General features: G+C 38.3%; 1 protein-coding gene across 2 annotated transcripts in view; it reads left to right on the top strand.

The window, feature by feature from the left end:
- tnikb (TRAF2 and NCK interacting kinase b) overlaps nucleotides 1-27996 on the top strand; it is a 375714-nt gene that overhangs the window by 305042 nt on the left and 42676 nt on the right. For both annotated transcript variants that reach the window (XM_028794715.2, XM_028794717.2), the window contains 4 exons: nucleotides 6186-6283; nucleotides 13116-13297; nucleotides 17170-17290; nucleotides 25058-25225. In XM_028794715.2, coding sequence (XP_028650548.1) covers nucleotides 6186-6283; nucleotides 13116-13297; nucleotides 17170-17290; nucleotides 25058-25225 — 569 coding nt within the window. The remainder of the gene's footprint in view (nucleotides 1-6185; nucleotides 6284-13115; nucleotides 13298-17169; nucleotides 17291-25057; nucleotides 25226-27996) is intronic.

Consider the following 27996-nt stretch of genomic DNA (forward strand, 5'->3'; position numbering starts at 1 on the left):
AATAACGTACACAAAGCACCCACCACTCCACAATACTCATAAATTACCAATAAGCAATTAATACAATCCTCCACACTCCCAGACGCGTTGCCACCCTTCCACCCAGCTCAGCTCGACGTCTGGGATTTCCCATAGTCCTTTTATAGTCCTTGACCCGGAAGTGTTTCGCCCTCTCTGTCCACGTGACCTGGAAGACTTCCGGGTCAGATAAAAACTCTTCTTCTTCACCCCGGAAGCACGTCATTCTTCCTGTCGCTATGACTACAAAGTACTTCCGGGTTATAGGGCACATAATAGTCTCTGGGCCTTCCTGCAGCGTCACCTGGAGGTTCCCATGGTATCCAGCAGGGCTGTGATGAAAAACTCCACTGTCCATGATGCCCTGCAGGAACTCGGGGCACCTCTATGTTGCAGGCAGGGCTCCACCTGGCGGCCTGGGGGTATTGGCCGGGATAAAAGGCCGGCCATGTCCCACACAGGTAATTGGAAGGAACTACTCTGGTCATCTCTCTCCTAGGAGGATTCGTATTGCCGACGTGCTCGCATCGCTTGTGCATTAGCGGCTAAGTGACTGCGTTTCTTCGGAGGTTTCCTTTTCCTGGCGTGCTCGCCTCACTTGTGTATTAATGGCGGGATGAAAAGTAAAAGGGATACCGTTTTGTCGATGTGCTCACCTCGTTTTTGTATTAGCGGCTAAGCCAGTGACTTTCTTTGGAGGTTTCGTTTTGCCTCGCTTGTGTATCCTCGGAGGTGGAGCCCTTACCCCGACTTCACCTCTCACTTCCGGAGCGGACAGACACACACACTTTCACGTGTAGACATTTATATATACTGTAAGACCAGTAATGGCGCACTGCACGATAACGTGCAGTGAATATACTTGGCTTGAGCGTTCCTAGTTTTCATCCTGTTTCTCTGTACATTTAGCATTAGTTTGCTCAGAGGTTGATGCGCTTGCTGCTTCATGAGCAGCTCTTCTTTTCTCCACCCTAGCGTCCTGCTTCTTCTCTTCTTTCGTCTGCATCTTTTCATGTTAAAACTGATCAAGTCAGTGTTTGTGTTGCAATTATTTAGTATGTTTTCTTTAATTTTCACTTAAGCTGGCACTAAAGTCTTCAATCTGTCCCAAGAATGATTTAAGATATGAAGAGGTAGGGGAAGTGACGGCAAAGGTGGTATGGATGAGAACAGTGCTTGTACACATGCGCTGCACGGCCGCCCTGCTGGCCGCTGCTGAGAGTTGATTCTACAATAAAATAAAAATAAAAAGAGGAATAACCTTGGAGGTCAATCATCACCCTGAAAGCGGACAGTAGACGTGACGTAGTATATGTGTACCAAATTTCAGGTGAATAGTTCCAACAGTTTGTGAGCTACAGGTGATTTAAAATCCTGGACAGACAAACGTACAGCCACGGTAGCGTATTATATAAAAAGATAAGCATCGTGTCTGTCTTGTTTGCTTGTCCACTTGAAACAAGTCAGCCCCCAGTGGACCGATTTTGTTGAAATTTGCACACTTAATCTTAAGGAAACGTATTAGAAAATGACAGCTTCTGTTGAGGCATTTTTGAGTGCGCTGTACACATTTTTGAAATTTCAAAATCTCTTTTTGAAATGGAATTGGCATATCTGTCTTAAAGCAGAGAAACATTAAGTGAAGTTCAGTTACTAATTAACTTCCATCCATCCATCCATTTTCCAACCCGCTGAATCCGAACACAGGGTCACGGGGTTCTGCTGGAGCCAATCCCAGCCAACATAGGGCACAAGGCAGGAAACAATCCTGGGCAGGGTGCCAACCCACCGCAGACTAATTAACTTGAAAGGGGTTATTTCAACTTGTATATTTTGTGGATTTTCCCCTTTTAGCTGCCTCTGACAGCAAAACAGATCCCCAATACAAGTTAGTGAAACACCAGGAGAAAAAAGAACAAGGTCACTTATCTAAAAATGAATGAAGGAGGACGAAAATTATGTAAGCATCATTCTGTACGCACAGAATGAACAAATATGTACTCTGTGTTTATTTATGTTCCATTAAAAAAAAACAACCACATTACTGCCATATCTTCAAATCATAATCATTCAGCATTTCTCTGACACTGTAATATATAGGCACAGCACCAGACTTCCTCTCCATCAATTTCCAAAACAACCAACAATTTTACTTTGTGACTTTAACAGAGAGTTTAACTCCCCACTGGATACTTTTGAAAAATGTTATGTTTAAGAAATCCAAAGTACAATTAGCCATAGACGCTCCCCACCATCAACCAACAATAAAATATCAATCAATGCCATTTTTACATCGAGTCAGACTCTGCTGCCTATGAAAGCTACTGGACCACCGCCAACGTACATGAGCTAAGTCTTCAGCTATGTGATATTATGTACTGTTAAAAAGCATGCATTTTAATGTACTCTACTAACATATTTCATTACATTCTGTTATCACTGTTATTTTTGAATGTAACTCATTGTTTATAAAATTATTAAAAATGTGAGAACTGAAACTTTATTGAAGTAACTAAATAAGAAAAAATGTTCCAGCTTTCAAACAGTTAACTACAAGGCCAGATTAACACCCCCACAGACCACTGGGTGACATTTTAGAGTTGATCATGCTGTTAAAAATGCTGTGCACAAACATCGGTTCATTTAATGCAGAGCGGCATTTCTCACTGTTGATTTTGACGCATAGACACTCAATTGTTTCAAGGGTTCCCATTGCCCATTTGAGCTTGCTGAATCTGTCATTTCAGATAGATAGATAAACAAGCTTTATTAGTAAAAAGGCCCCCAAAACACCCTGATGGTAGATCTGGCCCTAGTTAACTAAGTCTCAGAATGCACCCAAATGTTACACAATGCATACATTTCTTAACCTTTTACTCCTATGGACAAATTACAGTGGGTGACCAGCAGATAGCACTACCAAGCCCCAGACACAACTGCACAAAACAGTCACAGGTTCAAAAACAAGAAGCTTTTCTTAGGCCAGTACCTTCACAAGTGTTCAATTTAATCCTTTTCAGAAAATATAGCAAAGTCTCAAAAGCTCTTTTGTCCTCCTTCCACACGTCCCATGTGATCCCATCAACCTTCTCCCAACTCTGAATTGTATGGCAGGAAAACTGGCTTCTTTTATGCCACACCCGGGAGTACTTCCAGTGCCACGGCATTGCATGTGGAAGCATTTCTAAGTCAGGCAGAAGCCCTTCAAAAGAGATGATAGTGCTCCCTCTAGCACTCCCCATGGCGACACCCAAGAACTCTGACTGTCCCACAGGACTATAATTCCTATCTTGCAATGCAGATATCCATATGGGGTTCCACCAGTGGGATACTGCCTCCATTGAGTACTGGAGAAGATTATGACCCCAGGATAGAGCCACCATCTGTACTTTGGAACAGGTCTCCCTTCCAGGAAAAGTTCAAGCATACATCCCAGTCTGGTCTCCTGTCCATCTCTATCTTTTTTTTGCTATTCTCTGTCAGGTTTTTTGTGGTGCGATCTGCACCACCACAACCTGATCAAAGCACCGTGCTGTCCCTACGTTGATGGATTGAAGGCCAGAGGTCCACATGACCATCATTGGCTAACTCTTCCATGTGAAGCATGAAAACCTTGAGAACTGATTGAGATCATTTATGTTAGGTAGAATGCCTAGTGGAGGCTGGGAGGTCTCATGACCTCGGAACCCCTGCAGATTTTGTTTTTTTCTCCAGCCATCTGGAGTTTTTTGTTTTTGATTTTTTCTGTCCTTTCTGACCATCTGACCTTACTTTATTCTTTGTTAATTAATATTGCCTAATTTTTATATTTTTTATTTTTCTTTCTTCATCTTGTAAAGAACTTTGAGCTATATCATTTGTATGAAAACGTGTTATACAAGTAAATGTTGTTGTTGTTGCCTTTCCATTCTGGCCACATTTCCTGGTAAGAAACCAGCTTCCATCCTGGTTGAGACACCTGTCTATCTCTTTCCTGCCATGTTGACCTTTCCATTCCTAGTAAGGAACCAGCCTCCGTCCTAGTCAGGATGTCAGAGCTTTAAGCATGGTACTCACAAGAGAGTGCAGTAGTACTGGCTTTCCATGTAACCATAGGTGGTAGAATATGAACCTGTGACCAGTATGGCCTCATTTAATCCTCACCTGGCCACATTTAATCCTACCATTCACTATAATCATGTAATCAAAGTGACAACAGATAGACATAGTGCAGCAGCAGAAAACAACATAGGTAATAGAAAAAGACTCCAAGAAGCATTTACCTAAAGGACCAGAAATCAATAATAATTGACTGCTTTTAAATGTCAGTCTAGTTGTATGTGTCTGCACGTTTTCACTTTACTGTTCAGGGAGAATTTTGCAGTCAATTGAAATTCAAATCAAGAGAAGTACACGATAAAATGAAAGTAGTGCTGAGCTGACGATGGAGATCTCAGTGGATTTGTCTTCACACAAGCAAAGGAAAGTACTTCCCTCACAATTTATGAGCTACTTGCCTCTGGCGCATTATCTCAAAGTGCATTCTGGAATTAAATATATGCAGAAAATAAAAATGCTGTATTAGAAAAATAATCTCATAAGCTCATCTTTGCTTATTTTGGTAGTTGGGGTTTGCAGACATGACCCTAGCACCTGTCACGATGGCCATGGCTGGCGCACTTTTCAGCAGCTTCTCTAAATCAAGAGGACTTTTTGTTTCTTCCGTCTTCCTTTATTCATATTTATTTTTAGAGGACCTTTAGTGTTATCAGTATACTTTACAAGTACAGGTATTTCTTGTTTATTTCTTTCAAAGGTATGACAGTGTTGTCACTTCTTTACATCATTTTGCATTCTCTTTTTGGATATTCTCCACTATTTTGTAACCATATTGCTTGAGCTCAGAGGTCGCTCTTATAAACGATGACAGCACACAGCTCCTGGTATCCTTAAAAATAAACGTTAATTTGCAGTAGTTATGAGGAACTGTCATCACTGAGTAAAAGTACTTTTTTGACTTCATCTTTGGTTTATCATTATCATCATTATCACTCTGGGGAATGATTCAAACACCTTGACTATGGCTGTGTCCCCTCCCTTTATATTTTGCTTTTTTCAGTGATTATTGTCTGGTTGTCTACAGAACAAAGACAGCAGTGCACATCCGGGCATCAATATTCATGAACATTCAGTTTCAATAACAGCACCTGGCCATGACTTTATAAGGTGATTCCATGCCCCTGGCCCTGTAAGGTGCCAGGAAGGAAGACAAGCAGCAAAGTGAAGTGCATTTCCAGGTCACTTTTTAAAATGGCAACATCTTGCTTTTTATCTCCCTTGAAATGAAATGGTTACATTGTTGGCAAAATTTTGCAATCTGAAGATGCAAATCAATACTCAATAATGTTTTTGGCTTGAAAAATGTACACATTCACTAAGTTTCTTGGGATGCCAGTACTCAGTGGCTCTATTATAAAATGCAGGAGCAGGCTAGTTATTTTCTAACATTAATAAAATATGCTTCACTTTAGAATGCAATTCCATTTGGCTAAGTGATACACTGTATATACCATGACTATTAAGAAATGACGCTGACTTAAAAAAATACCAGACTTTATTATTATTGCTCCTGCAATCCACGTGGTTCACAGTAGTACAAATAAACCCGCATTCCCTGAATGCTGGAAAAGATGTTTCATGGTTCTGCATTGCTGGTGTGTTCTTTCCCTGAGATTCATTGTGCAATAAATCTGTTACTCTTTTTGCCACTTTTCCTACCACTAGCAAGGCTGTTTTGAGTTGTGACTGTTTCAGGGATACAAGGACCTTTTATGCTGGCTACAGGGAACATTTTATTCAAGATGTTTTTAGGTATGTCAATAGTTACCAGTCAAAAAGGATTTGCAGTTGGTCTGATAAGCACCAGCATTTGGATTTTTCGTTTTTTGACATCTGCATACAGGAACCTTTTTATTAGACTATGGTGACATCCAACCTATAGGTTTCACATGTGGATTTTAATGTTTTTATTCATGATCCATTCAGAAACCCATAGACTTATCTAGGAGTGATCTTCACACTGAGCTAGGGTTTACCATCAGCCATGAAACCTAGCTCAGTGGAAGGCTGTGAAGGAATCAAAAAGAGCAGAGCAACAATTGACTAATTCGCATATGTTGCTTGACTAGGAAGAAGCAAAGCTGAGGAGCCATCTGCAGCTCCCCAGGAGTCCTCAAAGATTAAGTCGGAAGAAACAAGAGAAAGCAACAGACCTGGCCGACCAGCGGTGAGTTACATTGCTCCCTCTTGTGTTTTCCTTATCTCACAGACTCTGACCTTCAGTACCTGATGTATTGAATTGAGCAAAGGGTGGAAACTTTCTTCAGAAATGCAATTATAAAAGGTGAGTCACTTTGTGACATCAAATTGATGTACCTAAACTGTGTGAGCAGAATGCTATTTAGAATTTTGTTTTATGGCCCTAGAACAAGGTATAGTTCTATTGATTTCTTTTATCTAACTTTAAAAACTTGACTATTACTCTGTGTGGGGCACTTTGTACTGTATATCAGCATATGTGTACAATATGCAATATTGTTACCATCATGGAGACATGCTTGAAGTTGGCCAGACTGATTCAAATGTCAGTATAAAAAATTATTCATAAGGAGAAATCCCCACCTACCAAGGAGAAATCTCTGTTAGGCTAGGTTCTCAAACATTTTACACAGACAGTCAGCTCTTCAGAGTTAAGTTACATAAACGTATTTGTCTTACGTTTTCATAAGAGAACACATTCAAGGCAGTGGTAGCCATTTGATGCTCAAAAAGCACATAACTATGCCGTACATCTTTCTATTTTTCATTTTGATTATTTAGTCTTTGATTTGTGACAGGGCCATGTGTGTCTTAACATTCACACAAATGTAAGCAAAACAGAAGAGAATCTAACCATTCTTCTTACGATTCTAAACTGCAGTGCTGTTTTCTTCTTCATACTCCTCTATTTCCTCATTGACAGAATTAAGATGATGATGACATTAATTTATGAAGAGACTGGATACCTTTAATGTGCCCACAAAATTATTCCTAACATCTAAATTAACTTGATTGCTCCGATATGACGACGTAAGAAGTTAATCGCTCTGTAAATCTATAGCAAAAGCCTGGTTTAACACTCGGAAAAAAAAAAATGCCTGTAGAAGTGCACAATAGACGACATCCATGTAGGGATTCCTGGTGTATCTTATTATTGTATATACAGATTCACATCTGAATCAGAAATTTCACAGTGTTGACAACCACACAAGTCAACCATTTGTGTTGTCCTAAATTATTTCTATGCTTTTATCAATCACTAACTGCTTATCTTTTCTTTTCTTTATTCATTTGTTTTCTTTCCCAAATGCACCCACCCCCTGTTTTACTTTCCTTTTTCTTTTATATCTTTTCATTGCTGCTGACAATCTTCCCTCCTTTTAGAGCTACAAGAAAGCCGTAGATGAGGTTAGTGGTGTCATTCTTTTATTCTCTCAGGATTGTTTGGTGTTAATGACTCAAACTGCAGATACAGCAGAGCTGCTGACTGAGCCAAATAGACACTCTTGCATTTCTGTTTCACTCATCTTTTTTTTTTTTTTGCTTATGTTGTGGGCTTTTCATTTTTGTAGCTCACTCAAAAGATTGAAGAATGTATGTTTGGGAAATGAAGCTGAAAACTCCAATGTTGGCAAAATGTTATCATTGCCCTTTAGGTCATGAAATAGAAAGGGTCTTAATATTGTCTGGTAAATAAATATATTTTTGAAAAAAAAAATGCAGCCTTAATAAGAAAATATACCTGCACACTGTAGTAACCTGAAAGCAACAGCCACAGCCTTCTTTTTCATTACTTAAAAATCATACTCTTTACAAATCTTTAGAAAAGCATATATATCCATAAATCTCAAAATGTACAATACATTTTTATGGGTAAAGTGGCAGGAATTCAATATACAAAAAGTAATCAAAAGTAATATACAGTGGATATAAAAAGTCTACACACCAGTCACAGATTTTGTGTAATAAAAAGTGAAAATGTAAATAAATCATTGACTATAGATGAATAAAAAAAAAACTAAAAATGTGTCTGGAGACCTAATTTTTATTCCAGTGTGATATATCAGATGGAGCCACTAGTTATCACTCTCTTTCAGTCTCTTGGCGCTTGCTTAAAATGAGAGTAACACCAGTAAAGGTTATACTTTATATGTGGTCTTAGATGCCTGAGGAGTCTAATTCACAAACCAGTGATAACGGAAGAGCAATTGCAAGAGATTCCATTTGAAATCAGCATCCACATATCTAGTTTTTTTCCTCCCTCTTTTTTTGCAGTCTTTACTCTATTATCCTAGAGAGAGTCGATCTCAGAATATGCTATGGTATGGTGAATCGCAGGGCACCATAGGAGATGATCTTTTGGAAGAGTCTCTCATATATTGATTCGCATCTGAAAATTTGAATGGCAGACCTTGAGGGTGCCCATGAACTGTTTCCTCTGGTTGTTTTGGCTCAGCTAGACGTGAATTAATTGTCTGGGAAGCAGGAGTCAGGTATTTTGTGGAGTTGGAACTGCAGGATCATGGTTGTCACTGCTTCAGTGAAGATCCTGGAGTTGGTGCCTGCCAGCTGATGTAGAGAATCTTCAAAAGGTAGCACTGATAAAAACCACTGTTGAGTTTTTAGGTAATAATGGCAGAAAACTGGTTCTATAGACAATTAGCTTATATACAGTGTGGAGACTGGCTCGGACACAGACAGGCGGACACCGAAGGTTTAATGACCACCACACGTTTATTTCATTTCTATTATATACAAGTGCACACACAACCCAGTGCCCCTGCACCAATCACCCTTCAGTCCTGGCCACTCAAAATGCCTTTTCCTTTCCCAACCACCTCCACTCCTCTCCTCCGAGCTCCGTCCTCTTCCACCCGACTCCAGCCATCGAATGGAGGGAGGCTGCCCCTTTTATCCTCACCCGGACGTGCTCCAGGTGCCTCCCAATGAGGTTCTGCCGTCACTCCCTGGGTGTGACCACAGGCCCCTATTGGGTTGAGCTTCCATGCTCCTTTCCCGTGGTCCCCATAGCCACCAGAGCGGTCGCCCCCTTGTGGTCCGGAGGAGGCGTAATCCCTCCTTCGGTCCTTCCGGACATCCCAGGTGGGTACCGCCCCCAGCCGCTTGCCACAACAGTTAACACTATAGACCATTAGCTTGGTTTCCTTCTTTAGGTTTAAGTTCTAGAACATGTGACAATGCAACAAACGGAAAGAGGTTCCAGAAGAGCTGATGCAGTGCTGGACTTGTTCCTTGATATCTGCCTTCTGAGATAGTTGGCTGCCAAGACATGGATAATGGATAAAAACGTCCAGAGTTTCACCAGAGATGAGGGTTGATGGGTGTTCAGTTACATGACCTGGGCATCTTAGTAGAATAAGTTACAATACTATGCATTGAAATAAATATTGCCAGATGTTTTATTGATAATTTCAATATGCTCATTACTTTTGATACATACTCTGATTTTAAGTAGCCGCTAAGAGACAGAAAGAGAGTGATAGTAACTAGTGGCACCGCCTGATGTACACCTGAATAAAAAAATTGCATCACCAGGCACATTTTTAAAGTTTAGTGCAAACAAATGCTAGCAAAACATGGTCCGGCATCATCAGATTATTGAATTTAATGCTAAAGAACCCTTTCCCTGTCCCCCAACACACTTATATGGGGATGATTATTTATGTGTATAGTCGCAATCTTTAAAGCACATTACCCATCATTTTATCATTCTGTTGTCTCCATATGCTTGTCTGTGAAAGTCATTTGTGATGATTTTCTCTTTCACATTCATGTCTTACTCTGAACGTGTAACTTAGGTAGTTGATGTTACTATTTAAACAGAGCACATTGCAATACTGTCATTGATTTCTTTGTAATTAAATTTGTCCATTACTTTTGGTATGATCCTTGCATTATAAATAATTCAACATAATGGTTGTATCTCATATAGGACCTTTCATGTCTGCTTACCTCCTTCAATCTATTCATCCTTTAACAGGAATTGCAATGCCTCTCTCTGGTCTTCTCTGGTCTTGTGTCTTTCCAGATTATAAAGATACAAGCTGTGTTAGCCCATGCTGCAAAAAGCCCGGGCTTCTAGAAACCATGGATTCTGGCACTTTAATCAATTAATCACATTGGTTGTGTGTTAGCGGCTAAGCAAGGTTCTCTTTCCTCGGCAGTTTCGTTTTACCGACATGCTCGCCTCTGTTGTCTATCAGTGGCTAAGCGAGTTTCTCTAACCTCTGAGGTTTCGTTTTGACGATGTGCTCGCCTCACTTGTGTATTATCAGCTAACCAAGTTTCTCTTTTCTCAGCGGTTTTATTGTGACGACAGAGTAGCTTTCTTTGAGCTTCATGCTGTAGCCTTGCACTTCCTGGCCACCTCGTACTTCTGGGCCGGACAGACAGACACACACATTTCCATGCGTAGACGTTTACATATAAGATGGTTTAATTATTACTTGATATTATTAAAGCTTTAAAATACACCAGTTTCTTTCTTACAATACAGATTTGTCACACTTAGATGCTGGAGGGCCATAGTCTCTATAGGTTTCTTTCCAACTATTTTCATAATGACTGCCACTAATGAAATATACTTCTTTTGCCTAATTTTAATTAACTTGCTTCTTTAAGATTTAGAACCCTTAATTGTTCAAGTAAACAAAAATGAGATGTAAAGCAAGACAACAGATGACCAGCTAACCTGATCCCATTTGAATCTATGTGCTCATCATACAATTACTATTTTCATAAAATGTTTCAAGACAAGAAAATGAAAGTCTAGGAAATATTGATCTGCTCCGGTCCTCACAACATGTTAATGGCGCTCTCTGGTGTCATATTCCAGTAAGGGTTTCTCCCCTGACTGGGGTTCAAAGTTGTGCTTCTTATCCATTTTTCTGTCATCCATGTCATGGTTCAGCCAGCATTTTCCCCCTGGGTATTGTTCAAAGTTGTGTCCCTCATTTGTTTTGTTTAATTTTATACCATTTATTCATACTAATGTTTATTTTATTTATTATATCTGTTTTTCTTTGTGTGTGTTGGTAAAGGGGAATGGCCTTTATTATGTCTCTTGTGTTTTGTGGGTGGCTCCCCAATGGGCGGGGTCACCTGCCAATCGCCTCCCATAGTTCCTGGCGGTTCATTGAATGCACTGGGGAGTGGAGAGTTTTTGTGAGTTTCTGTGCTTTTGCTATTGCTTTTTTCTGGATTTTTGAACCCTTGCTCTGTTTTTGACCTCCCCTCTGGATTTTGTATTGGGGCTGAGTTGTTTGATATTTTTGAACTTCTGCTCTGTTTCGATCAATGCCTTTGTATTCTGTATGCAGATTTTGTTGTGTCTGCCTTGTCTCTTCAGGCATCTCCTTTGTGCTCTTCGGAGCTTTGTGCTTACACAGCCAGTTTTGTGGCAATAAGCTTTTATTTCATAAAGATTTGTTCTCAGTCCTTTGGGTTTCTAGCCAGGGCTTTTGATGGTGTTTTCTCCCCGAGTAGTGGGCAACTTTTTGAAATTGTGCTTTCGTGGCCCTCCAGATAACGACAATCTGTTTATGTTAATGTTTCTTTTGTTTATTATGCATTTTATTCCTTTTATCTATGACAATAAGCTGCCTTTCTTTTCTTCCATGTGTTTTGTTGGTGGTTCCCCAAGACGTGTGACTGCCTGCCAATCACCACCAGGAACTACCCTCCTATAAATATGGAGAGCCTCTCATAGTTCCTGGCGGATAATTTTGAGTGCGCTAGGGAGTGGAGTGTTTCTGTTGTGCTTATTGTGATTGGATTTTTGAACATTTGCTTTTGAGCATTGTTTGATATTTGTATTGGGATTGTGTTTGCCCCTTGGCTTTCCTTGCTCCATGGAGCTTCTTGTGCTACAGAGCATTTTGGTTAAAAGTAAATCTTATTCTATAAAGATTCCTCGAGGCGGTTTTTGTTTCTAGTTAAGATTTTGACAGTAATCCCCTCCCCAGTAGGCAATTCTGGAAGTATTTATGGGACTTGTGTACTTTTGGGACTCCAGGTTCATGACATCAGGAAAAAGAAATTGACAGGTTTTGAAATGTCTAGTGTTAGGAGAGTGCCGAATAAATACTGAATAAGAATAATAGCAAGCCGTAAAATTAAATAACTGGTTACATTAACAGCAGATATTAGTTTTCTAGACAAGAAACTGGCTAGAGCAAAAATGGTGTGCCCCAAGGAATTGAATTTTAGATCCCTGTGTAAGCTTGATATGTGTTGACTCACTTTCCATCTCAATTAAAGTTACGGCAAAAGAAATGTGTTCTATTAACAGCAGTACTGATTGCAGGTTACTCAATCATTGGAAGGAAAACCTGCAGTTGCTGTGGCCTTCCAGGATCTGAGTTTGACATCCCTACTCTAATGTTCAAACCTTGTGAATCTAGTTCAGTATTACTAATGCTGGGTGGAAACTAAGCATCGCATCTTGTCCTGATTTTAACTGAACCCTCCAAAAAATGAAACCTTCACCAAACACATTTGGTGTTTTGATCCTTTAAAAAAGCATCCACAATGATTAAATACCTAAAATTTCTAAAAGTGTTAAGCTTTCATATGTATGTAAGCTGTCACTTTAAATCTCATACTGCAGTATTTCACCGTTTCTAAAATTCACTGCATGCCCTGATCTGATGTGTCCGTGGTCTAGATTAAATCTGAATGCTGAACATAGATCAATCATTAGGAAAGAGTAGATTGAGTTCCTGCCAGGCTGTAGTGATGTTGTATATCCAGCCTTTGAAGGAAATCTTCATTTAATGTATTTTCATTTTTAGAAATTCAATCAATGTTTTGCTCAGGCTACATAAAAGCATAAGCAAAGGTCAAATGTTTCTTTGAACATTTCTGAATGAAAATTGTCAACATCTGAGTGAATTGAAAGTGCCTGGGTTTCTAATTCTGTCAGTTCATGTCTTGACGCTGACATTCCTTTCCCGTGTAGTTAATGATATGCTGAAAGCAGTGTTAACTTTTATATTCAGGACTTGACAGCGCTGGCCAAAGAACTACGTGAATTACGCATGGATGAAACTAATCGCCCACCAATCAAAGTGACAGACTATTCATCTTCTAGTGAAGAGTCTGAAAGTAGTGAGGATGAAGAGGATGGTGAGAATGAAGGGCACGATGGAACTGTTCCTGTCAGTGACATTCCAAGGATAATGTAAGAGAATTCTCTATGTCTATCAGAGCACTATTTGTAAGCATTTGAAATTTAACATCCTTGATCCAATTCATTATCTCCATGTTTTCTATTTTCAAGATATTCTCTTTTCAAATGTGACCGGCCTGCAATTTCTTAGTCTTGATGAGGATTAAACAAGGAAACTATACTATAATACAACCAGCATTGAGGAAGTGATCAGTTTAAAAGTTTGTAGTAGAGATTGGTTTGCTTATTCTGCTTATTATTAACTTCTTGAAAACATTTGACTTCTAATTGTGTTGTATTTGTTGTATTCTCCCTCAAGTTTGATAAGAGTTGAATTCCACTCACACAATAAACTTACACACTGACCCTATCCTCTTAATTACTGATTATGAGAGATGTACTACCTGTTGTCACTTTTCAGTAATCCACATATGGACCCACTAGCTTTGGCACAAACAACACAAATGTGCCCCAAGATATAACCTAGACCTAAAAACTGGAACACCATGGTCCCTGAGAATAACCTTGACACATGGAGGCTAGTACAAATGACTTAATTCCACTTATGATACTTACCTTGTTTCGTGTTATCCATTCTGTTGGGTTGACCGACTCAGCCTGCTAACCCTGTGGACGAGCAAGTAGCAGTCTTGCCATACTATATGCTCTGTAACTAACTACTTTATTACTTCAAATAACCCAACAAAACGGTATTTAGACTTGGGTTCAAGACATGATACTCCCAAAATCCTGCTGACAGTGCCATGTGTTTTGTTACGATAGGTTCCTTGGGTGACCCTATTCTCACTTTCAGAGTCTCTTTTATATAGACCTAAAGAGAGTATATACCAAATCCCAACTATAAAAATACCAAACCACCTTAATAAGTTTCCCAAAATGTTACCACATTAATGAAGAATTTGCCAGATATTTTACATCAGTATAAAACTCCAGGCATTGCAAAGCTAGAGTCAGTAATCTATTCACACTTTAATCTCTCCCAAATAAAGCAGCGATTTTTATAATGTGTCAACCATCTTCCTGTCTAGTCACCTTTTCCATTATTTTAGTTTTGTCCTGAATGTGGATTTTTTAATCTGCCAATATGAAAATTGAATTGAAGCCATGGACATAATAAGGGGACAACAATATGAAACAAAATAACGAGTTTACTTGTTCAACTCCAATCTCTAAATCAGTTGGTCTCAAAGTATGATCAAAGGAAAAATTGTAATCTGTAAGAGTGGGTTAAGTACTTCGTAAGCTCAGAGTATCCATATCTGAGCAAAGTGAAATTTAGATCTCTTTCATAATATTGGTCCATTATGGACATAAAAAAACATAAAATTTAAACATGACTACTGTTTGTGTTCATAAAACTCTTCCCTACTGGCTAATCTCACGAAATGAACACACCATTGTCAAGCCAATTTATGCATCCTGCCTTGAAAGGCACTTCGGCTTCTCATTCTCATTTTATTTCTATGTATGATATTTGTTACATTATTGTAGTTATGTGACAATAAAATATTTTTGACATTTCCTATCATTTCTGATAAAAAAACAAGGGTCCAAAACTTACACGTTGTATATGGTAACCAATTTTCAGTTAATTTATTTTGCCAAAGTAAAATTTAACTCGCTATCATCAGATCCACTTTTAACCCAAAATCCTACTACAGTGCAGTTCTTGTCTGTCTGTCCGCTCAGCTACTGTGGCTAATGTTTTGACTTGTTATGCTTTATCAGTTTTGGGTTACTTCAGTAAGTATCCTTTTGACTAATGCTATTGTAGCATCCAATAGATAGATAGATAGATAGATAGATAGATAGATAGATACTTTATTAATCCCAATGGGAAATTCACATTTCACAATGGGAAATAGTAGTTTATGTACTTTAACAATGTTGTTCTGAGTACCAATATAAGGAACTGTTTTTGGTCATCTGACACTTAAGCTTATCCTTGAAAGTAAACTTCTTCATTGTTAGGTCTGGGGGAATGCCTCTAAATCATTAACCACAGAACAATCGATCCAACTTTCTTCGATCCAGACAAAAATACTTCTGTTTCACACCGACTTTATGCTAAGGAATACCAATAGACTGCAAGTGGCCTACTGTATCATTCACTTTAGCAGAATGATTTTAGGTCTGAAACATATTGTAGGGTACTGCTCTAAAGTGTATTGCCATCTAACACATTTTTTCATTAAGAAATCCTTGCATAGATATGGATAGTGAAACACTTGTGGTAGGTGCCATGCATTTTTTTTGCCATTGATCTTTAGATGATACTTGGGTTTGTAGCGTTCAGTGCCAGAATAGACTCTCTTTTGATCTTTACATGGCTATTTTCGGTGGCTTGCTGTCCTTTAAAGGACTGCTCACCTTTGACACATTAGATGGAAAGCTGCTTGCAAAATTGCATTCTTGCTGTTTTTATAGATAGCCCTGCCACTGGTGAAGGAAATCCAGCTCATAATATGGGTGACTAATACCTGGCTGATGTAATTAATCAGCACTGTTACATTACTCTACCTTCAAAGTTGTTGTCAAATCAAATACTTCCATCTTCTTGAAACAGCACAGAGCTCTTTGAAGCAGCTGGGTGGTCTCTTCCACTACAGCCAGTGACGAGGGCACATCAGCAGGTATCTTAAGCATTTCATTATCAAGTGGCACAGTAGGTGCTATAATGCAGTGCAGCAGAGGCGTTAAATGCTGCACTTCTGTGGGGTGATCTGTTGATTATTGGTGAGCAGGGAAACCTTCTTGTATGAAGCTGCAAATGTACTGGTATCTAGACTGGTTTCCTTTACTGAACTGATGCTACAAACACCAATGCAGGTCCAAGACTCTCCCTCCATGGCTCCCCCATAATGCCTTTATAATCTGCCTCGCCCCTTGCCTGCGCAGTTTTATCACTGCATCATACTGCTCACCTGGGGTCAATGGCAACTTGATCTGCCACACTTCTTTCCAGCTCCATGCGCCCAAACCAATGGACCTTAGCTGATGGAGAAGGGGTTGTGGAGCTACAGGAGTAACAGTCTCTGGGCTGTCTTCCCCCCCTGTACTGATGCTGCAAAAGGATTTCCAGTTTCTGGATCTCAGCCTCAAGAGACTCCACAACAATTTCTCCGAAAAGCCAAGCAGGTCTATTGCAGTCTCCACAGTACTTTGCACTTTGCCAAATCGAATGATAGTCCTTCTTTTTGTCCCACTTATGACGCCAATGTAGCGTTGGTGCTCTTTTGCCCTTTACATGGCTATTTCTTTCCATCCTTTAAAGGACTGCTCACCTTTGACACACTAGCTGGAAAACTGTATGTGACATTGCAGGCTTGCCATTTTTATAAGCGCCCCTTGCCTCTAGTGATGGAATGCCAGCTCATCTAGTATGGGTGACTAATCTTTCATTGGTGTAACATGTCAGCACCATCACAATATTGTAGAGTATTGCTCTAAAGTGTATTGCCATCTCAGACATTTTTCATTAAGAAATCTTTGCACATAGGCTGTCATAGTTGAAATACTTGGGTAAGTGCCACACTTTTTTATTGCCACTGACCTTGGGCTCTTCATTCACATTTTTCCTCATACAAGTATAATAAAAGCTCAATGTATTGTGTACTATCTGTATCCTGGGTCTACTCTTCAGTAAATGATTTTTATAATTGTTTTTTTTAATGTTGGCACACAAACAACACCCAAAAAAGTTAAAATTTGTACTATTTAGGTCTGTATTTATTTGTTTACATTCACAGAGTTTTGATATTCACATATGCATATTCAGCTTCTGTTACATTTTGACCAGCTTATAAACTGCAGAAATTATTGTTTTCTAGTGATTCTAAATATGTGTGTTTCTAAATATGCAGCCCTACCACAATCCAAGAGGAGAATGAGTCTTATACACTAAGCCTGGTGGGTAGTCAAGATGGCCCTCATGCAGATTCCTTTGGCAATTCCACGAAGGATGGTACACTAATGATGAGAGAGGTGAGCATAAACTGCATAATATCCACAAATTCTCAAAACAAATACATAAAAATAGATTGAATAGTCTAGCTATTGCAGCTGTAGCAGCCTAACTCCACAGTTTTAGCTGATCTATATATGCTTTTGTTGGAAGACGGATGTTTATTTTTAATTATAACTTTATTTTTTTTATATGAATTTTTTTAAATTATTTAGTTTGAAGCAAGAGAGAACTGATAACGTTTTTATACTGAATGTCTGCAATTCCACAATTACCAAAACATAATACAGATAAAGTATCTAAAAAATCAAAAGGAGGGCAAAGATCCAAAAACAACATGGAATATGTCAAAATCATTAAAACAATAAACTGAAAAAGCAAACAAGGAGATCAAGATCATTGATGTAAGCAGAACTCCATGTTTATGTCCCCCTGCATCTACCATCACTTTACCACAAAGTGATTAAGTAGATAGACATGCCCAAAGGATGCTGTATAGCACTTAAAAGTAGTGGCCGAGGCAGAACTTTGATCCTTTTACTGATGTTGTACATGAAACACGGAAGGAAGCAATACTGGAGCAGAAACAGAGGACACTGAAGGAAAGCTGGAAAAGGTGCAAAGAATGAAGATTGTCTCCTAAACAAATGAAACAAACTTCTCATCCATTTTTACAGAACAAGTTATTTTAACATTCCTTAGAAAAATATGTGTTACACTTATTTAGGTAAAAAAAAAAGTATATTTATTTCTCCACTGTTCCTCCAGAAGCAAATCACTGACCACCATAAAAAGGTCGAATTCTTTGGAACACTTTTCTTATAGGGAAAGACAACACAATGCAAGAGCACTGAATTCAAATGGTGTCCCACCTGTTCATCCTCATTTGACTTCTACGTGAGGAGTGCTAGCAGAGAACATAAGTAGACGGGGGGAGACAGGGGAAACTGGAGCCAGAGAGTAGCCTGGTGTAATACCTGACACTGCTTACTGCTCCTCACTACCCCCACTAGTGTTTAGAGTGGATTTCTCCTTTCATAAGCAAATCATCCCAGTCCTATACTCTTTGTGCATCCTCATATGTCCCTTCTGCAACATTTTATACTCAGGACTACAGCTGCACTTTTCTTGTATTGGAATATGTTCATATTTTATGTTGGAAGATGTGCTGATGTTCACCAGTATATATTTTATTTGCAATTTGATGTTATATGTTATGAAGTCATTTTATTCATACAGTATAGTTATAATCATGATGGTTGTTTGAAACAGTATGAGAGTTAAAACTGAGCAATCAGAAATGTTTAATTTATATCCTGAAATATACTTATTATTCTTCTCATTGCATTTTGCTTATTTCTCTTAACCTTTTAAGGATCTACGCTTTGCTTTATTAGTGGCTTTTTATGGAACACTTTACAAGGTGAATAATAATAAAAACACTCAAAACAAATAAACACATTGGGCCAGTTGCAGACAGTAACATATTAGCACCATGTCAAGACCAGACTGCATAGTGTGGATCTAGCAGGGGATGATGCTCAGGTTTATGTTTTGCAGAAGTAAACAATGGAAGAAGATCAGGACTAAGTTTAATTATTACACAGCATTCCCACATTTACATTTAAAGGGGTGGAGCACAGGATAAAAAACATGCAAAACATAACTTGGAAATCCAACATAAATCTTCCGTCCAGAACACACATTGTTTGAAACACTGTATTAAATCAAATGCAAATGATTTATGTTGCAAGGTGAACTCCTGGATTATTGTAAAAGTGTGTCATTTTGGGGCTTATGACAAGGCCTTGTAATTCTCATTTCAGGACCATTGAATGTAAAAATTTCACCTGAAAAATATTTGATAACAAACGTAAAACTGTATTAGTTGAAATGGATGTCTGGGTGGAACCAGCCTTCTGACCAGGCTGGTGGGTTTTGTGTCATGTCTGTTCTGTAATATGGATGTATGGGGAGAATGGCTATAAGAACTGCAAGCTGCCATGTGGCTGGGGCTGGAATAACCATGCACATACCAGGAGGGCAGCATGGGTATTGTAGTCCTGAAGCACAACCCTGGGGTCTGCCTGACCCAGAGGTACCAGGAGGGCAGCATGGGTATTGTAGTCCTGAAGCACAACCCTGGGGTCTGCCTGACCCAGAGGTGTGCCAGCCCAGTGAGGAAGTGCTGCCTGGGTCTGACATCAAAGAAGCCACCCCACTTTACTCGGGACTTTGGCAGGGGCCAGTGGACAAGCCTGAGGTGTAATGGAGTGGAGAAGAACTGAAGTAAGAGGAAGATGAAAAGAAAGAAAGAAAAAAGACAAGGAAAGTGTTTCAGTTGTTTTTTACAGACCCGCGTGGAAGGGAAAGCCATGCATTGGAAAAATGTGCAAAAAATAAACTGTACTGTTAGCCTGGAACTGTTTTATATTTAGTGTTACCCGCATGACCTGGCATGAAATTCTTGTATTTTCACTTCTTTGAACAAAGCATTTGTAGCTGCATTTGTCGAGTATTTCCAAATAGTTAAAAATAGTTCAAATGCAGCTACCAGACAAGTATTCCACCACTATATGACTCACTATATATATAAAAACTCCACAGTCCAAATGTCTTCTTTTTAAAGCTTTTAGTAAAATTCAAAGCAAACAGTTTACACAAAAAATAAGATTAAAAAGTTGATAATACATGCAGAAAAGGGAAAATGGAAAACCTATGATTTTGTGCTTGAGGATTAAATATTTAGGTTACATTTCTTAAGGTTTCTACAGTATATGTTATTTCATTCATCACATAACGTACATTATGTACATAACGTAACATAACAAACTTTAGAAAATTATATGCCCTTAATGCCTACCTGTCTAACAGTTCATGTTTCTTTCTGGCCGTCTAACTTCAATCTAAAGGCTATTCTACTGTCACACAGAGCTAACCTTACAAACATTCCATTTTGTATAGCTTATATGGGGCTAAAACTGAATCCTCCATTATCCCTGTTAAGTAACATTATAACCTTATTCTAATAAGGTTAATAGTTCAGTTTTTGTCAGAAGGTATCTCTCTATTATAAAAAAAAAAATCCTGGAAATGAAAAGCAGGGCAACGAGACATGATCTTCTCGGAACTTCTCAGAAGACAATTAAAAGACCCACGAAACCCAACCAATATCAAATAAGAGCACGGAACAATCAGTCATGTAAAGACACGTAGCACACACAGATCCTGTGCTCTCAGCACATATAAAACGTATAAGGACAATACATTAAGCAAAAAAGAAAGAGCAGCGCGGAGAAAAGAGACCCAAAAGCGTTGGAAAGAAAAATAGGCAGATAAGAGATTATGAAGGCAGTGGAATTTGAAAGGTTCAAACAAATGATGGCGCGATACACATGCAGAGAAAGGTAAAGAATATGAATGCAGTAAAATTCAAAAGTATTATAGCGTCCTAGCCAGGTTGAAGCCTTTTTTGTTTTAAGTGACTGTTAGGTCCGATTGAGGGAGGGTGGAGAACAGCACGGAAGACTGATAGCAGCGCGACAGCAGCAGAAAGACAGCAGATGATCAGACGGCACCTCCTTAGCATGAGTTCAGCCGCCCCCCCCCCAACCCCCCCCTTGACAACGCGAGCAGCATTATAAATCCTGAGAAAGAGATTTAACCATCTCTTATTTACCTATATATTTATTTCTTCCTTTCTTTTATTTATTGTTGCCTTATTAAAAAGCCCTAAGCAATTCTCCTTTGGATAAGCTCTCCTTCTCAGGGGTGGGGTTTGATTTGTCTTCAATTTTGTTTGGTTATAAATTGATCTATTTGTATGGAATGATTACAATAAAAATTAATAAACAGAAAAAAAAGAAAGAAAGATTTAACCACGCCCGGGGCCGGAAATAAAGGACAAGTATTGTTTTTACAACGTCACGGGAGACAAGGCAGTGAAACACCATTTAAAACAAGTCCATGGACATCTAACCTAGCAGTTGTTGGATTGCTGTTGGCAGACATGCTTCATATGCTCCCAGCTCTTAAAACAACGACAAGAGACAAGCAAAACACGCAGCTCGCCAGCAGCAAAAAGCTTGCAGATGATCAGACTGTTTCTCCTTAGCATGCGTTCGGCCACCCTAACTGCCTTCGCAACGCGAGCGACAGAGATGCAAAGTGGGAAAAGGACAGCTGCTGTACAGGCTTTGAAATGATTGGGCAGCGAGACAAGCAGAACAGGCAGCTCGCCAGCAGCAGAAAGACAGCAGATGATCCGACGGCGTCTCCTTAATGTGCGTTCAGCCGCACCCCCTTCACAACGCAAGCAGCATAAAATGTCCTGCGAGAAAGAGATGTAACCACGCCCGGGCCGGAAATAAAGTATTGTTTTTACAAAAGTTTTAAAATAAAAGTGAAAATAATGCATATGTAACAATTCCCATGAATCTCTTTAAATTGTATATCCGGTAATCCAAACCCGGGGGTGGGCAAGCGAAGCAAGTTTACTATATAGTTTACTATATAGTCAGAGTTGGACAATATCCATAAAAATTACATAACCACAACAACAGCTGTGCACTAGAGCACAAGCTCTATATGATTCATGTTGTGGGAAACTTAATAACAAATTTGAAGGACACTTGCAAAGATACTTCCATAGTACTTAGAAGGAATGTGGCATGGAAAAAACTCACATCATCTTTCAATGTGCAGTTTACTACAGCTAACCTCAAGAATCTGTGGAAGAGAATGATAAAAGAATCTTGAAAAGTGTTGATAGAGAATAAGACACCAGCTGTTGTAGGACATTTGGGGCCAGTGGAAGCACAGCTGGTGCAGTCATTCCCAGTTTAGTAGCCTTTAGCGACTGTCATGTTTGGGGAATCTGTCCCACAGGATATGTTTACAACAGATAGCATAATATTGATATGAAAAAAAGCATGCTTGAGATGTCTGTGTTGCAGTGTAATAATTAGGTATTTGTCTTGCTAATACTGCTGTAGGATCCCAAGACGAGGGAAGCTCCACGATATCCCTTCTGTCAGGGTAAACTCTGTCTGTCCCCGCCAGCTCCACGCTGACTGTTGTGTCACAACCAAACCCAATCCACATTCACCTGTCCTTTTAGGATGAGGTCATATGGTTGTATATCACATCTCACATAGCACATCCCCCTAGAAAGGTTTAAATGTACAGTATAGCTATGGCACATAAAGTTCAGAACTGAAACATTTCTGGTGTCATGCATCATGGCTTCCAGCCACCATGGTATATTTTTGCCTGATCTTATTGTTGTTGGTTTTTTTTTTGTTTACATTTTTTTTTTGTTTACATTTATTTTGCTTATTGGTGGTCATGTGACAAAGAAATTATGCATTATGATTCTCCACCTATTTAAGATGGTAGCATGAAGGTTCTGGCCTCATCCCTTTGGGACAATTACTAAAAGACATTTCTACAGTCGCATTGTTATCATATATTATAAAATGTTAAGGTTTGTCTGTCAAGTGATTACTTTCAAACTACTGGAGCTAGTACCTTGACCTTGGTGTTAATCAAAATCGTATGACGTGGTATGTTCTGGAAATTAAAACAAATTTAGATGTGGTAACCTCTGCCAAGTGACCTGTGCTCATGCCTTTATTACAGCAAACAAACTGCAAAATCAAGTAACATGGTGGAAAGAAAAGAAGACAAGTGACATCTGATGAGCATCAGGCAAATCACAGGGGCCAACTGCATTACAAAAAAACACCATAATAGGGAGAAGAAGGAGACCAGAGTCACCTGCTGAGCATCATCTGCAGGATGCAGAATGTGAAAACAAGAAAGGGGCAGAAGCATATGCCAACAATCAAGACAATTACAAACTACATGTTCAAAACTCATAATTAAGTGTGAGTTCTTACATGTCTAAACAACTGGTGGAGAAACCCTCTCCTTAACCTGAGAATGCAAGAAGGAGAAAGACAGAGAAGTGCATGCCAGTTGTCAAGAAGATCATCAAATACTGTGTGTGTTCAGAATTCACAATCAAGTGTGAGTTCTTACATGTGTAAACAAATGGCAGCAGTGAGTTTACTGTGCTTTATAGGTTGCCTTTGGTTTGTGTCCCAAGGCCCCCTCCCTTACACGAAAGGCTCCTTACTGTACCTTTTAAAAATAATGTGATATAAAAACAACTTCCTTTTTTGGAATATATTATATTTATTGACATCAAACTTTATTAAACATGCATAAAGGATGGCAAAGCAACCTGTGCTTGTGTTTTTATGGCAAAGTTGCCATTACAGTAGGAAGAAGAAAAAGAAGAAGAACAGCCATCTGCTGAGCGTCAAGCAAATTACAGAAGGTGCTTAAGCAACAGAGAATGAGAAACAATAAGAAGACAAGACACTGCAGCACAAAGCCAAGCAGAAGTGATCCTAAATATAGAGAAATTGAGCAGCAGGCAAACACGATGGCTCAAAGGCATACAAGACAAAATCCAGGATACAGAATGCAAGAATGAGAACAAGAAAGAAATGGGTACTGACAGACAAGAAGATCGCCAAATAATAGAAACTTCCAACAGCAAGTAATGAAATATAACTTCTAGAAGAACTGAAATAAGAACCAATTTAGAAATTTTGAGGACTATCAACAGCTGCTTAGCTTAACAGCTCCTCAGCCTTAACTAGGTAATCATTTGAGGACTGCATTGGCGTGTTTGATAAAGTTTACTTACAGCAGTTCTCTTCTTAGGTTGTTACAGACTGTTTGGCAGTATTTTTCTGATTTCTCTTTTGACTTTCATTTTGGCTAGAAGCAGATATTCTGTTTTCACAGTTTCCTGAATCAGCCGGTACTTTTTTGTCTGTCCATTTTGATTTTTTCATCTCCTGGCTTTAAAATTTCATTCTGTGAACACCATATTTTTTCCAGCCTTTTCACGTTTTGTGATGCAAAAGCATAAATAACAATTAAAAATAGTCAAGAACTACAAACAAAAACAAAAAAATGTGTGCAGAAAATGAAAATAGCATGTATCCAAACTCTGGAATCATAACACTTCTATGTTCTCAGGATTTGGCCTTCAACCCTAAGTCTGTTTTCTGACTACTGTACTCATTTCTTATAATTTCTTTGTCGCTAATGTTTTCTTTCAAGACTGTTTAGATTAGCCATTATTCCAAATGTACTTAATGGCTGACATTTAATAAATTACTTGTGCTCTTTCTTTTAAAAGTGAGGATCTACCCATGCTGAGTCCATTCCACTTAAATCAGAGATACAGTACTGTCAAAGTGATTAAGGCCCATTAAAAATCTAAGAACAATACTTTAATTTAAAGTTCAGTTCATATCATCTGTATTATTATTATTATTGAAAAGATAATCTCATGCAATTCAAGATCAGCTGCATTTCACTCGACTGAATTTTATCATATTTTTTAAAGTTACCAGGATAAAGTCATGTACCTCACTGGAAATGTTGTATTACATCAATCCTGGAATATAACGATTTTAGTTCCTTTGTTAAAATGTTGCATTCCATCATTGTGCTGATTAAACATTGAATGTTGTCCTTTTGTCCAATAGGGGTTAACGGTAGAGATGGCTGGCAATTAACTTACCATCCCAACATGGCCTTTCTTAGTGGGAAAAATGGTTTAAGCATGTAAAAGCAATGAGAATTCCCTTGTAGTGCAGTAAATGCTTCATATTGGCTAACCTTCTACAACATAAGGCCCAATTGCTTTTGATTTTGTTTTGTAACATAAAATTGTGTGGCAACATTGTTTTTTTTTTCTACAGACTGGGGAAGAAACTAAGCGTTCTGGCCACGCAGATAGCAACGGCTTTGCAGGCCATGTCAATTTACCTGATTTAGTTCAGCAAAGCCATTCTCCTGTAGGCACACCAACAGAGGCACTGGGACGGGTATCAAGTTTGCATACACAAGACCTGGAATCCATGCCAGAAGTAAGTGACAGTATAACTTGTGTTGGTGTAGTCGTTGTTTTCATTCCCTTTATGAATTTTTCAGTAGTTCCCTTTCCCCTACCTACTAAAACATGCAGCCCAGTCGTCAGGTCATTTAAATTTATTGCTGTGAAACATAATTGGCTTTTGCTGTTAACGAAAGACTGTACTGCTTTGTAATAAATGCTATTGAGAACATATGCAGCTACAGGTCCATTGATGTTACAAATCAGAGACAAGCCAGACAGTGTAGTGCAGCAGTGATGTCACTCTAGTATTACTCATTCTCATCTATGTGCCCATTTCCACTGTATTGGATTTAATTTCTCTAACAATGTAAAGGAAATACTTGCTCTTGAACATAGAACATACAAGCTTTACACAATGTGCTCCAGTATAAAATTTGAACCTCATTTTTAATGCGCTGTGTAGGTCAAAGCTAGTCAGTGCTTTACGGTTACATCCATTTGTAAATACTGAGAAGCCATTTGCTCTATCGGTCCTTCTGGACACACTGAATGTTCAGAAGAAAAACACACATGGTAGGTTGTGCTCTTCACTGACCAGCTATCTTATTGTCTTTCGAAGAAAAATCTTGAAATAGTGATTGAAGGTTTGAATACAAAGGCTGAACAGTAAAGAACAGCATCGACGTACATTCCACACATTCAAAATCAACATTACTGTACACTTTGATTGATTTTAAAGGATGTTATCATTTTTTGGTTAAAAACTGAAGCAATGTTATAGTGTAATTTCTCCAATCAAAGCATTATCTCTCTATTATAAAAGAAAATCTTGAGACTAGATGTGACTATTGCCAAGAGATTTTTTCAAGTCCTGCCCTCCTCTCAACCATTTCCGGTTAACAGCCCACACCCACGGTCCGCTCACCTCTCATTCATGTGAATGCTTCTGTCAGACACAGTTCCTGCGCACTCAGCTCTTATAAATTTTTATGTTTTCCTCACTTTAAGTTCCCAATAAAAGAAGACATATTATGTCCAAATCTTATTAAAGAATTCCATCCTGAAGAGTTATCAACAGAAGAAATGAGTACATGGGCAATCCTAGCACTGAGAAACGATGAAGTCTAACGAATTAATGCAAATATTTCCAATCGGTTATATGGCAAATTGGTTAAATGCGTATCAATAGACTATGCTGAAACAGTTGGTGGTGATGGTGCAGAAGATGGAAACATCAACTTACAATATCCCATAGAATGTCTACATCCGTTAACAACGTCTGATCATCTACCGGCTAAATTACTGTTGAAAGAAGGATGTATCGTAATGTTATTGTGTAATTTATGCATGAGTGATGGGCTATGCAATAGGACAAGATTAGTTGTATTCAAAATTGGTCGAACAATTCTGACATGTAAAATTTTAACAGGCGACAAGAAAGGTAATGTAGTACATCTTCCGCAAATAACATTAGACACCAAAGGAGATCTTGATATGCCATTCATATTAAAACGTTTACAGTTTCCCGTTAGAATAGCTTTTGCTATGACAATTAACAAATCACAAGGAGAAACATTTGAAAAAGTCGGCTTATTTATTAGAGAGAAAGAAACGATATTCACTCACGGCCAGTTATACGTTGCGTTGTCACGATGCAAGTCCAAACACAGAATCAAAATTCAATGTGACATTAACAAAAAGTTAATTCCAAATATTGTTTTACTGAAGTTTTACAGTAAAAGTGTAAGTTTAAAAAGTATTTGCATGTTAGTTTCAAAGCCAAACAGAACAAAAACATATAACGCAATGAACACTTCTAATGCATCATGAAACATGATTTTCTTTCAATTTATTACGTTTTACTATTTTTTACTATGGTTAATTACTCGCTGTAATGTAAAATAGTTATGTCTATAATGCATATGTAACAATTCCCATGAAAATAACAATCTGTTTAAATTGTACATCCGCTTCCCCATACGCAAGTGGCAGAGCTGCAAAGTGGCTAGCCTGTAGCGCCCACCCAGGGGTTGGCGAGCAGGGGGCTGAGCCCCCTAGTTTAAAAAAAAAATATATATATATATATATATATATATATATATATATATATATACATATATATCAGTATACATATTATTTTGCCAAAAGTATTAACACCAAGAATTCTGTTTTTTTTTTTTTTGCTTTTTATAATAATAATATTTAACCTTGACTAAATTTAAATTTAAAAGCTAATTAGGGGTTGGTTTTCTGCCATTGAAAGTATAATGTTAAAAAAATACATCCAAGAGAACAACAAGCTTTAGTAAGCAAGGTCTTCTTATGTTAACTGTCAAATCACAAGTGGTAGGGATTTTCAGAAATTACTACATTCTGTATATAAATCATTACAAAATTTCCTTTAGTCTGTTAATTTTGGACAATGCATTTTTAATCTGATTTTACAAGTTCCATTTTGATTTGGACTAATTGTTTTTTTGCTTTTAAATTTTATTTATTTTTTTAAAAAACAGAACATTGCAATCGATTGCTGCTCAAATAAACAAATAATAACAACTGAACTAGTGCAACTAATTCAAACGAGGAAAAAAACAACAAAATAAAACCAAATTCAGCCCCCACCTTAGAGGAAAAAAAAAGACGAGACACAAGCAAAAAAAAAAAAGTTGTTTTTTTTATCTTAAATATGATAAAAACGAATAATAACATGCAAGAGTCAATCACAGGCTAGTTGTTTTAAAGTCGCCAATTTGTTTTCTAATCAGCATGTACATTTTGTTGAGTTGTTGCTATATTATGATG

Source organism: Erpetoichthys calabaricus, chromosome 2, assembly GCF_900747795.2.
Source record: "Erpetoichthys calabaricus chromosome 2, fErpCal1.3, whole genome shotgun sequence".
Taxonomy (NCBI): domain Eukaryota; kingdom Metazoa; phylum Chordata; class Cladistia; order Polypteriformes; family Polypteridae; genus Erpetoichthys; species Erpetoichthys calabaricus.